General features: G+C 38.7%; 1 protein-coding gene across 1 annotated transcript in view; it reads right to left on the bottom strand.

Annotated features, from left to right (window-relative positions):
• LOC107709930 (N-acetyl-beta-glucosaminyl-glycoprotein 4-beta-N-acetylgalactosaminyltransferase 1-like) overlaps positions 1-13,916 on the bottom strand; it is a 188,446-nt gene that overhangs the window by 9,439 nt on the left and 165,091 nt on the right. Inside the window, exons 9-19 of the mRNA XM_016514600.1 lie at positions 13,362-13,428; positions 9,342-9,485; positions 9,020-9,129; positions 8,131-8,231; positions 7,850-7,923; positions 5,561-6,851; positions 4,358-4,716; positions 2,363-2,516; positions 1,849-1,921; positions 984-1,137; positions 790-916 (exon numbers count right to left, since the gene is read on the bottom strand). Of these exons, the coding sequence (XP_016370086.1) occupies positions 790-916; positions 984-1,137; positions 1,849-1,921; positions 2,363-2,516; positions 4,358-4,716; positions 5,561-6,851; positions 7,850-7,923; positions 8,131-8,231; positions 9,020-9,129; positions 9,342-9,485; positions 13,362-13,428 (2,654 nt within the window). The remainder of the gene's footprint in view (positions 1-789; positions 917-983; positions 1,138-1,848; positions 1,922-2,362; positions 2,517-4,357; positions 4,717-5,560; positions 6,852-7,849; positions 7,924-8,130; positions 8,232-9,019; positions 9,130-9,341; positions 9,486-13,361; positions 13,429-13,916) is intronic.

Below are 13,916 nucleotides of genomic sequence, written 5' to 3'. Positions count from 1 at the left end.
ATCTATATTAATACAATTATTATTTATTTAACATTATTATTATTATTATTATAATTATTAAAAACAACAACAATAATATTGTCAGTCAAAATCTCTCAATTCAATATCATAATTGCTTTAGCAATAAATAAAATAATACGTATTTAATATGATTGATGATAATGAAGATTATTACTACAGTAATAACATCACTGTGAAAATCATAATTCTAATAATAATATGAATAAAATTATATTTATTTAACAAATAATAATAATAATAATAACAATAACATCACAGTCAGTCTCTAAATCATCATAAATAATACATAAATTATTTTAACATTATTATATACATTATTATAATAATTCCTAATAATAACAATAATAACATGATATTTAACATATCATTATGATAATTATTATTATTAATAATAATAATAATAATAAACCATCACTGTTAAAGTCTCTAAATTATCATAAATAATTGATATAATACCATTATCATAATAATTCTTAATAATAATAATAATAATAATACTGATTATTATTATTATTTACAACAAAATAATATTTAAATATCATAATTTTAATAACAATATTAATAATAACATATTTAACATATTATTATGATAATTATTATTAATTATAATACTAACAAAAACATCACAATCAAAGTCTCTAAATTATCATAAATAACTAAGGTATTATCATTATCATAATAATTCCTAATAATAATAATATCATAAATTGTATTGCAAAAATGAATGAATACTATAAAATAAACTTGTTCACTGTAAAGTGCTTCTACCTGTCTAGTAGTTCCCAGTCTTCTCCTCCCCATCGTTCCTTAAACTCCTCTGTGTTCATCCCACCAATCTTGTCAAAATCTGATTTGTAGATCCCAAACAGGCCGAAGCCGTTCACCTCCCAGTAACCTGCAGACACAGAGACGTGTGGGGTGACCGCGGCTGTGTTTCAGCATGTGTGTCAGATGTGTCATACCATCAGGCTCCTGCGGTGAGCTGCCGCAGCCCAGTCTCATGACTATCGGAGCGAAGGCCAGTTTGCCCTCCACACAGTGCTTCCTGATGTTCTCCAGGATGTTCAGAGGGAAATGAATGTGCAGGTCACACAGAAACACGATACTGTGACTTTCCTGCAAACACACATGAGCAAAACTCAGCCCACACTGCTGCAGTACAAAGTTAAATGACTGATTAAACACATCCTGCTCGTCATCTTTGTTTTCGAAGTTACAGCTATGAGTCACCAGCCACATTTATACACTCATTAACACGAGGAGGATTCCTAGAAACGCTTCAAACCTCATCCGACGTGTCTCTGCAAACAGCGATTCACTGATAATCACCGTCGCGTTGAGGTTACAGGTTTAATCGCTGTATGTGAAATAATGCTGCGTCATGTGTGAGTTAACAAAACAAACATTTACGTCTTTGTCAGTCTCATTATTTTCATTTTATGAAAGATGCATCTTTTACCAATTGATTGTAAATTCATGTAAAAAAAAAAAACGAAATCTTGGTAGTTAGGCAACTAAATATACATTTCTTTATACAGTATTTCCTAAACATTTAGTCTTGATAATATTGATAATGTCTTTATATTAAAAATGTGTTTCACACTTTACCCAAAGCATTTTACATCAGCACATACGATTTCTGGGAATCGAACCCATGACCTCTGCATTCCTAGTTGAGCAACAGGAACGATTTATGTGTCATTATGCACGTTACCATATAAATGAAACATTACTGAAGTCGTCTGAAAATCTACAATGTGTCATTTTGGAATTATAATAAATTCGATTTGCAATCCGATAATCTTAAAGGTATGAGTGTATGATTACCTCTATGGTGTCCACACCGATCTGTAACCCGGCAGACCGCTCAAAGTTTCCTTCCCTCCTCAGATACTCATATCTGTGTCCAAAAAAGTCCACAAATACATATATATAATATATATATATATATATATATATACTGTGTATATATATATATATATATATATATATATACTAAATATATATTTATTATTTGCATATTTAAGAATATATATTAAAATATATATTTAGTCTCTCAATAAAATATTTTTAGAAAGAGTTTAGCATGTCAGAGAGCAAGACACATCAACTACCCACATATGCATGTTGCTATATAACAAATATTTTAGCAAAGTTTGTGTATGATGCTGCGTTCAAGTCCTCCTGGGTCCGCCATGTTTCTCATTGACACGCCCCCAACTCGGGGCTTAAAGAAAATTTCGAGTTTCCCACTCTTAATAACAACTTTGTGGTGGCGTTCATGTGCGTTCAACTCGTCAATATGATCTATCCGACATGACTTGAGCGTGTGTTAGTGTACCGTGGAACGGAGCTTTCTCTGAGAGCCTGTTCCACGTCCATGTCTTCACTCTGGAAGTCCACGATGATGATGTTGAAGTTGTTGTCCTTGGTCTCACGGTGCAGGAACTCCATGTCTGAAATGAACTGCTGAACCCAACGAGCCTGATTCTTAACTATAGGAAACAAATCAACAAATACATAATAATAATAACCATAATACATAATATTCATACATCAGCCATATCAAAGATCCAAACAAAGATTTGGTCTTTATTTGCATCACACAAAAAATTACTTGTATCAGTATTTATATGATATAGCTGTTATTGTTTTTAACACTTCAGACAAGGCAAAAAATATATGATTATGCTGTTCTATAAATGTAATTTATTTTAAATATTTAATTTATACTCACAAGGAGTTGAGAGCTTCATTTTTAGTTTATATACGTACATTATTACATCTGTGGACTTTTTTTTCCCAGTTGTCCCAGTTGGCCTATTAAGCCAAAATGTATTTTGTTTTTACTGAATTGTGTTAAAGACATGAGAAACTTGTGGATTTTCAAAGATTTATTATAAAATTGTATAATTTTTTTCCCAAAATGCAATAAATCCATGACACTTTTATTTTTCTTCAAAATGCAATAAATCCATTGAATCAATCTAAAAGTTATTTTTCATATTGAAACTGTTGAACATACACAACATAGTAAGTTGGTCCATATGACAGCCTCTGAACTTGGTCAATACTAATCTTATATGCAGGCACTGGACTAAAAATACCCATTACTGTCTACAGTGCGTGGAATGGTGCGCTGTGATTGGTTGTTACTGTTTACAGTTCGTGGAATGGTGCGCTGTGATTGGTTGTTACTGTTTACAGTTCGTGGAATGGTGCGCTGTGATTGGTTGAGCGGATATATCACATTCTGCAGAGAAGGGAGACTGGCGTTTGTCGCGGTTTGGAAAGAAAGGGAGAAAACATGACAGAATAACGGATGTCGCATTTTGCGTAAAATTAAAAATGGACTTTTCAATACCGACCAGATACAATACTGATTTTGGCGGAAACTCAATTTTTTTAAAAATGGCGTTTATCGCGTTTTGGAACCAAACTCTTCAAATATTGTTTATGTGATGCTTTTTATCAGCTGTTTGGACTCTCATTGACGGCACCCATTCAGTGCAGAGGATCCATTGGTGAGCAAGTGATGTAATGATACATTTCTACAAATCTGATGAAGAAACAAACTCATCTACATCTTGGATGGCCTGAGTGTGCATACATTTTCAGCAAAATTTTCATTTTGGGGTGAACTTTAATTACAGTTAATACAGTTCTATTAAATCAACCATCTTCGAGTGAGTGTTATGTAAACCAGTTGCCTGTAGTTTGAGTTTCTGCTAAACAAATCCAAACTGTAGATGTATTGTTCTACTAAGGCTAGTTGTGACAGATTCCACGTACAAGAATGGAATTTCAGATCAGGCAATCAAAAGTACATATCTGCCAATCAAAAGTAACCCACCATGCAAAACCTTTCGAATTCATTGCAACATAAAAATAAATTGAAAAATTAAAAACAAGCATGAAAAACAAACCAGGTCCCCACCTTGATTTGAATTTCAAAATATAGTGGCCCCAAGAGGTATTTAGACACTTAAGTCGCACTTTAAAATGTATGAACGTCAGTGCATTACATAAAAAAAACTCAAACAAGGTGGCATTTAAAGAAATCATATCATGCAAAAAAAAAAAAGGAGATATATTTAGTTAGCAGAGTTTATCTCCAAACCTAATCAAGCACACCTGAACAAGCTAAGTAAATTCTTCAGGATTACTAGAAAGTTACAAGCAGGTGAGTTTCAACAAGGTTGGAGCTAAACTCTGTAGGAATATGGACCTTGAGGGCCAGAGTTGAGAATCCCTGAGTTGTGGTGATAAAAGATTAAGACTCACTCATCTGGGTACATAGTTTCCCAAAAATACATAGATATTTAGCTATTATTACCTGGTACCACAAAATGCACCATGACGTCCTTTTTCCACAGCAGCATAACTGGATGGCACAGCAGGGGTTTGGCATACACTGTGCTCCACTGTGGGGTGCCGTGGGCCCCGTGGGTAGGTGTGTGGGAGGGTGGAGCAGGTGGGCTGGCGAAAGGGGAAGAGTGGGATGATGCTGTGATCCCTTCCATATTCTCCAGACTGTCTTCCACTCGGCCACGGTGCAACAGCAAGTAGATGTACTCAGATAGACGGACCACTTTACGGCCTCTCTCCATTAGCTCCAGCTCTATTAGGTAGCGGTTACCACGTGCAGAGTCACGCCGCTTTTCTACGTTTATGATGCGGAGGAGAGTGTAAATCCTGAGAAAGGAAGATACATTTTTTGGGGGAAAAAAAAGATTAAACGGTGGAGTGAGTGGTTGTGCGTTTACTTGAAATATGCACCACTGGTGCAATTTTAAATGTGTATGAATGGTAAGGTGCCCATTTTCAAGAGCATTACAGTATTGCTAAATAGCTGTACAGTTAGAGAGGAAAAAGAAACTGAAAACAAATATTTTACAAATATTTTGCAAATTAAATTATTTGAAATTTTTTTCAGCAATTATTTTCAGCAGAACAACAACAACAAAAAAGAATACAATCATTGTGTACAAACCGGACACCGATATTTTTCAGATATATTGCAAGTGAAATGTGTATGAATTCAGTTATAAGAGTAATTACAATAATTTTCTGTATTGACAAATAGATATTCAGCAAGGAAAAAGAACTTTAACAATAAATGAAAAAAAAAATTTAAATACACACTGTAACTACCAATATTTTAGTAATATTTTCCAATTAAATTTGTAAAATATATAAAGTGTAAGCTGTCCATTTTCCAGTAATTATTGTAATCCTCTGTATCACTAACTAGACAGACAAGGAAGAGAAACTGTAAAGGAATGTAACAATGAATAAAAAAATATGTCAAAACACATAAACTGTGAGAAAACTGATATTTACCGATATATTGTGAATTAAATGTGTATGAATTAAATGTGTAAGTCTCTGTATCGTCAAATGGCTGTAGAGTTACACAGCAGAAAACATAAAAAAAAAAAAAATCACCAAAGATATACATATAAAAATATAATGTGTGAATACTTATATTTTGCCGATATATCAGAAACTAATATATTGGTTTCTGTATCAGCCTCACCCTCCATTGCGTTCATTGAGTTTCTCCATGTACTGCGCAAGTACGTCCACCACTTCGCTCTCAGATAGCTGCAGGTTTCCAGACACATTGCACCGAAGATCATTCCAGTCAGAGCGCAATGTCTCAAAGTCCATGCTATTGACGGAAAACGTCCTCTGCCAATTAATGGCCTCCTCTGCCCACCCGGGGCGAGGCTCCACATCCTCATAGCTATACTCTGATAGGCCTCCGTCCTCCTCTGGTTCTGGGTCAGTGTCCGGCCGCTGCTGTTGGGACTCGGTTATCTTAGAGGTGTGCAAGTAGGAAGTGACACGGAGAGGCTCGGTCGGAAGCACGTTCTCAGAGGAGTTAGCGGATGGAGGGGTGGGAGCAGGAGGTGGTCGAGCGGTTGTGATGGGCCTCAAGGGATGCTGGTGTTTTCCCCAGACCCCTCGTATCCTCCTCTCAAAGTGGCTTGGGATTGCTCTGTTTGGGGGCATGGGATTTTCAGCTGGCTTGCTGAAGTTTGGGCTCGCTGGAAAGACCTTGTTCTCTTGCAGAGGAGACCGCACAATTAACTGGGATGCACGCAGAGCTCCTTTACTGAGCTTTGGTTTGGCACTGAGGTTCACCAGCTTTGTGGTTTTGCTGTTCTGGTACAGGAAAACACCAGGGAAGACCTCTCTGTGTTGGCGTGAAACAGGACTTTGCTTTTCTTTAGCAGGGCGAGGTCTTGTGACGTAGATTTTGTTGTCCTCCTTCTTGCGTTCCTTGTTGGTGTGGCTGTTTCCAGGATTGTGGCTGTTGTCATGAGCATGTTTGTTACCTGGGGAAGGAACGGTGTGGGCAGGACTGCTGAGGGTTTGCTTGGCTTGACTGTTAAGGGCCACCAATGAGGATTTTGGTGGGAATAGCAAAGTTGATCTGCTTATTTTAGGTGCACGATCTTCTGACCAACCTTCTCTGAAGTCCCGGCGGTCTCTTTGAACCCAAGTGAGAGAACGACCTCGCACCACACTCTCACTTTTTGGTAACCCTACCTTAGCCTGACGGTCCAGAGTGTCTTGGTCCGTCTCTTGAGGTTGAGACCCAACCACCTGCCTTGCTCTTGTGAAAAAGCGCCTTTGCTCTCTCCTAGAAGTTGGGTTGTCCGGCTCTACCTCTTTTTTCTCCAGCATTGTGGGATCAGATTTTTCAGAGGGGCTTGATGTATGATTTGATTGGCTAGGTTGGGCAGTTTTCTTTTCTGACTGGGTGCCAACAACTTGTGCTTCATCCTCTGGATCCACCCCCTCTTCTTCTTCAAGAAAATCTAAAGAAAAACACCAAAAACAGACACTTTGAGTGTTCCTCCACCAGTTGAGGTTAACCTCACAAAGAGACCTTATATAAGACCTTGAAAAGTACTTCCCGGCAATATGCAACTTTTAGGCCTATTCATACCAACCTATTCATACTTTAAAACTGTAGTATGAAACTTCTACAAGTGGCACCTACTGGAATTGCAATATGTTTGAGAGACCCTGCATTAGGCATTGTGAAATTGGACAGATATACCATACCTGCAAACTTGTCGCTTTTTCGCAAAACAAAACTTTCAGACACTGAAATAGGCCATTCACATGATTTTTAGAAATCATCGGAGTTTATATGGGTATACGAATGTATATCTAAGGGAACTGACAGTCTTCTGAAAAGTTTTGATGGCATTTTCTTTTCATCTTAACTCTGTGTTATGTCTAATAAAGTAGTGTTTATAAGTGCAATGCTGCTTTGTATACTTTGTAACTATGGAAACCGCTGTATTTCTGCTTTCTATAAGTGCCACCTACTGGCAGAGAGTGAATTTGCATTTTCATTCAGCCGGTCTTCCGTTCTTGTTCAGACTTGTTGTTTTTGTCAAAACATGCACTATTTGAACTGTAAAGTTGTTTAAATCATTTTTTACAGTAATTTTACAGTTCAGGATGTTACCAAAAACATCAGATTTGCTACCTAAACAACATGTAGTTCTATTTTGATATCAGAATTTTCTGAAAAGATTTCAAATGATGATTCCAGTAAATGTATTTATTTTCAGTTTGTCTTGATATGAAAACACCTTTCGGCAGCAATTTTCATTTCGTTGCCTTAACCCTTTGAAAATAAGCACAACTCCAGCAATTCATTTCTTTTTTGGCTCCAATCCAAGGCCATTATCTTCTGATGAATATATCTGCCACATTCTAATAAAGCAGCTTGTGACGGAACGATGCACTAATGAAGTGTTATTCCTCTTCTGGATCACTGATCACACACATGAAAACTCACCATCAGGATTAGGGAAGAAAAATGGCCTGTCATCTTCCTCCTCATCCATCTTCATGTATTTATAGAAGCCAAACCTGTTAGAGAGAGAGATGGAGAGAGAAAGATCAAGTCCATGAAAGAGAAATATAGAGTTTTAGAGAAATGTATTTATTCATCTCTGTTTCAGTGGTCATACGCGATTCAGAGTAACCATTTCAATTCAAAATTTAATTCCTAGGTAGATAGATAGATAGATAGATAGATAGATATTTAATGCCATTACAATCTATACACAAGCTTACTTCTCCAAATAGATGGGCGACTCTCTGTAGAAACACTTGTTTTGTCTTTCCATGTGGGTGAGGCGGGTGAAGTCATTGGGATAGACAAAAGAAAGATAGACCTGCAGACAAAACACCAGACATGACAACCCCGATAATTAACTTGAAATGTCACTAGTTCACTACTGATCAGTAGAATATGTCTGTGAATACCAGATAAAAGTGTATTGTGTAGCATATACTGTACTGTATGCTGCCTACAATTCTTTTGAAAAATAACATGTGAAAGTATGCAACAATATACATTTCAATATTTCTTACTTTTTTAATTAGGCAAGTGGTAGAGTTTTCTTCTCAGGAAACAAAAACCGTAATTTTGGAATTTTAATTAACTTTGTGTATAATGTCTTTACCTTTGGTATTCAAATTACATTAAAAATCTATACTGTTCCAGGTTCACTTACTGCAAATGGAAGGTCAAGTCAAGCACACTGCATTGTGGGATATAGAAAAAAAAATTATACTCCCTCTAAAAATGCAGCATTGTGAAGTCTGATTTGTCAAAACAAATGTTTGCTTCTTCATTTGATGCAGTAATTTGAATGATTTTCAGCGATAAACTAAATATAAAATCTATAACATAAAGATGATAATTGATGATATTTTGTGTAAATGTTTATAATTGCTCTCACCTTAATCTTAATTGTTTTTGCGCTTTTGATTGGATTTTATGGTATGCCTGCAATTACTTTTGTCAGCCAAAAGGGGGCAGTAATCGCACAGGAGGTTTCAGTACATTACAGCAGCAAGTCAATACGGCAACAGGCGCAAGTGCATTGTTACTCAAAAGGCATTTTCTGTTGTACTATTTGTCAAAATGTGTGCAGAAATATGTGTTTGTTAAACTCACAAACTGTAGGCCTTGATAGCGAGCGATTGGGAAGTCTTTGACCACATATGTTGGCGAGTAGAGACAGGTGGGCAACACATTTTCAAGATGAGTGGGGTCAATCATGGGAACTATAGAGAGTATTGTGAGAAAGACCAGATTTACCAAAGGCACATTATCAAATTTTCCTTTCATACAAGATTTGTCATTCAGGAACACAAATAGGCTACAAAACACAAAAAGAAGAAAAACTATTTCAGTGGACTCAATAGCAACAGAGAGACAGAGGAATCAAATAAAATGGGACTGGAAAGCGGACCTGAACAGACAGATAGAGGCTTACTGTTGAAGAAGGTGTCACGGGGGTCTGGTTGCAGCATATCGGCGCCGTGTTGGCTGCGGGTGTGGGTCTCTGCTGGGACGGGGCCATGGCTGGCCAGTGTCTGAGGAATGTGATCCACATGGTTCATCTTCAAACTGCTCTCATCTTTCACAAAGAAAGAAAAGAGAATGATTAATGGAGATGAGAAGCCACTGCTTATGAACGGGCCTTACACAGTAAGATTTTTAAAGGCAACATGAAGCAGAATTTACAACAATTAATTTGAAGGAAACTGAAGGAGGGGACCAAGTTATATCTAGAAATCAGAATATAATAAAGAATCAGAGGTGGGCTTTTTGACTAGGGCTAGTAAACAGTTACCTAGAACACCTTGGCAACTGTTTAGCAACTCCTAGCAAACCCTATCAACTTCCAATCAATGCTTTAGCAACCACCCAAAACACCTTATAAACCCCTCATAACGCCCCAGCAACACCATAAAACACCCGGAACACACTGGTAAGTGCCTAGCAACACCTTTATGCTTAACAAATGCCTCGCAATGCACCAGGAACACCTTAGCAACCATCAAACAGCACCCCAACTTCTTAGCCACCCCCAGAAATCCACGCCAAGTGGCTAACAATGCCCTAGAAACCACCCAGAACACCCACCCAACAGCAACTGCATTAAAACAACCTAAAAACCACTGATAACACCCTTGCAACTGACCCTATGATCAGCAACCCCCCCCAAAAAAAAACTGCCATGCCATAGCAACCACCCAAAACACACTATAAACCACCCATAATGCCCTATTAACCACCTATAACACTATAACAGCCGCCCAGAAGACCCTGTTAAGTGCCTAGCAGCACTCTGATACATAGCAACCCCCAGAAAACTCTAGAAACTGCATAACAATGCCCTAGGAACCAAGACCACCACAGAAACCATCTAACAACACCCTAACTGCTTAGCTACCCCCAGAAAACCACAGCAAGTGTTTAACGATGCCCTAGAAACCACCTAGTACACATTAACAATAGCCTCAACAACTCCAACAACCCATAACACCATAGAAACCCCCCCATAATGCCCTACCAACCACCTAACACCATAATAAACACCCGGTACACCCTGACAAGTGCCTATCAACTTCATAATGTTTACCAACTCCCAGAAAACTCTAGCAACCACCAATAACACTCTAGCAACCATCTAACAACACCCTTATAACTTTTTAGCTACCCCCCAAAAAACATAGCAACTGCATTAAAACACCATAGAAACTACCCATAACAACTGATTACACCCTATGCTTAGCAATCCCCTGAACTCTAGATCTGTGATCCCATAGCAACCACCCATAACACCCTAGCAACATTCTAACAACACCTTAGCAGTCACTCAAGACACACTGACAACTGTCTATCAATGTCCAGGCAACCACCCAGAACACTCTAGAAACCACATATCAACACCCTAGCAACTGCCTTACCATGCCCTAGTAACCTCCCAGAACTCCTAAGAACCCACATAACCACCCCCCAGAACCCCCTTGCAACTGCATATCAACATCCTAGCGGCCTTATGGAACACCCTAACAATCACCTTGGCAACCATTCAGGACACCTTTGACAGATTTGCCTATGCCTATGTGCAGACTACCTGTCTGTTTGATCTCAATGTCAATGCCTTGCTAATATGTGGGTCACTCCATATCAGAGAAACCACAGTGTCTGGTTGACAAATGACGGTGCCACCCTTCAAACGATGAGGACCACCAGAGCCCCTCCACACAGATGAGACAGGCTTTGATGTGTGCTTGAAACCCAAGAGAGAGCAGAGGTGGCTGTTGTCACACACTCTGCACTTTAATGTGTGTGAGATGAACACTGTGAAGTGCTTAAGCTCTGTGTTACGTTCAAAGAGAGTTCACATGAAGGTCAAAGATACCAGCAGCTCAATTCAAATAAGAGCCAAAACGAGAGGGAACACTCAAGTATTTAATATTACAATACCACTAATGTACTAAACAAGAACTTTCCATTCAGGCCCTGGGCTATTTTAACGTGCCACAGCAGAACAAGGTGTTCAAAATATATATTTCTCACACATGCAAATGTGGCACTGACAACAGCCAGTGGTGGCATGCTCTATTTTGCAGAAAGTTTTAGTTGCTCTTTTTCATGCATCAAAACGTCTCCTGGGTCTTAACACTTACAACCTTTTGGTTATCAGCCCCAGTCTACCCCCTAATCATATCAAACCCTGCTGTCAAGACAAACTATATGAATGGGGTTCTTCATTATGTTGCATATAATAAGCCTTGTACAATGTACAATACAATCACAATTCTGAAGGGAATTCATTTCATAGTATTTGACACTTGATGCAAGAAAGCCCTTGTCAGAACTCAATTTTTCACCCAAGGCATTCAAGCATAACTCTGACTCTTTTAGGAGAACTGATGGCTTTCACCAGCCCTGTTGCCTAGAGACACATTCACCACAACCATTTGCCTCCAACAGCAGTGTCTCTGAAAAACTAAATGTGTAAAAAGAAAAGAAATCTGTTGCATTAATAGTTTATAGGATGTTTTAACATTGAAGAGAATACGCTATTGCTCTTTTATAGCTCACAAGCTTTCTTTTAAGCATCCTTCCTTTCTTGTAAAATTCCAAAGCATAAATAAAAAGTCACACAAATGAGAGAGTTGTGTTTTGATTTTAGAGTATTGTGGCCAGCATAGCTCAGATAACTTTGCCTTAGATTCATTTTATGAGAAAGTAGTTCATGTTGAACTGGTCATCCATCTGTTTCCATTCCTTTGGCCCGAGATGCTGGAATAGGCTCCAGCTTCCACGCGACCATATGAAGGACAAGAGGTTTGGAGCAGTGGTTCCCAACCACGTTCCCCCCAACACTGCACGTTTTTGTGTGTCCCCTTAATAAAACACACCTGATTCAACTAATCAACTCATTAGTAAAAACTCCTGAAATGGGTGTGTCAGATAAATAAGACATGCAAAAAGTGCAGTGTTGGGAGTACTCCAGGAATATATTGGGAACCACTGGTTTGGAGAATGGATGAATAGTTCATACTGAGTTCCCCGACTTGTGATTGCAGACTTTGGTATCTAGGCAAAAGCAGGATATTGCTACAAAAGTCTTCATTTGAGTTCATGTCATTGCTAGGAGAAACAATTTAAATCTTATGGAGATCTCATTTGTAATTCTTCTTTCCAACTTGATTGTAAACTCTATGAGGCCAGAGTGTGTGTGCTGTGAAATGCTTGAAAACAGGTAAGCTCCACTGTGTTACAAGATGGCATTTGTACTGAAGACACTTCCAAAAGGCTATCCGTGAAGGTCATCATCACTATGGCAACAGTATGCAAGCTACGGATGTTAGCGCTCCAAGCCTGATCTCCCTTGGAGAGCAAGCAAGATCCTACTGAGTCTCTATAACCTTGTTCTTTTTCCAGTGTCCTTTCTCTCTTTATGTCACAACAGCTCTAAGCACATTTTCAATTTTGCTTCACCTCAGGGCACTGGCACCAAAAAGTGTTAAAAGCAAATTACCATCCACTAAACTCATCAATTTTGTAGCGAACTCTGTAGGATGCTATTAAAAGTCTTTGCGCATACAACTTTAGGGCACGGAAAACAACTTTAAAGTGTAATGCGGCTAATACATCTAGTCATTTCAAGCCCGATGGGACACACTGTACCAATCCCTGCACAAAGACCAGCGATTGGAAACAGCCTCTGGCAGAAGGAGTCGCTGTCATTAATCTCAATGATCCTGAAAAAGCCACTTTCTTCCTTCTCGGCAACTCTCGGAGGCACTGTATATTTTCATAAACATTTCGCACTGAAACCTCTCAAGCACCTCGGAGAATAACATCAAGGACTAAAGTTGGACGTCTCGTCATCAAGTCACTCAAACCATGATGGCGTGGCGGCAGTCCGATGGCTAGTCAATGCTGGTTGGTTTTGAAATTGCTGGAGTTTTTTTAAGAGAGGGAGGGTTACCTGTGTACAAGGAGATGTAGGCGGAATCGATGACCTCGTACTTGAGTCCTGGCAGGAAAGGGCGCCACTGTAATAGAGACAAAGAGAGACCGTTAGAGAGAAACTAGACTCAAGTCTCATACGGCACAGCCACGGTTGGCCAACAGACCATTCTTAGACTGCATGATGCATATTGCACACCAAACCGGCAAGATCCGGCTGAAATCAGCAGTTCTAGCAATTTCTGGGAATCAGGGCACATGGGTTTTATCAGTCCACCAGGAAATCATGTTGCGTTTAGGTACCAATTGAATGCAACAAGTGCTTTTGAGAAACAATCAGTTGCAGGATTTGATGAAGCAGTTGATGAATGTAACACAGTTCGTAGTCACGGGAAGAAGGAGGCGGGAACCGGCGAACATTTAAACAAAACTTTAATAATAAAAACAAACACAAAATGAAAGTAAAGCGGCAGCCCCTCGCAGACGACTGCCGCACACAAAATAAAGTCCAGGCCTGGTCCTCTCTCGTCCAACACTGTCGTCACTCCTCCTTTTATCCTTCCGGAGCTCCTCC

This window comes from Sinocyclocheilus rhinocerous, unplaced genomic scaffold, assembly GCF_001515625.1.
Source record: "Sinocyclocheilus rhinocerous isolate Xijiao unplaced genomic scaffold, SAMN03320098_v1.1 scaffold2792, whole genome shotgun sequence".
Taxonomy (NCBI): Eukaryota; Metazoa; Chordata; class Actinopteri; order Cypriniformes; family Cyprinidae; genus Sinocyclocheilus; species Sinocyclocheilus rhinocerous.
The sequence above is the reverse complement of the archived record's forward strand: the minus strand, read 5'-3'. Positions and strand labels throughout refer to the sequence as shown.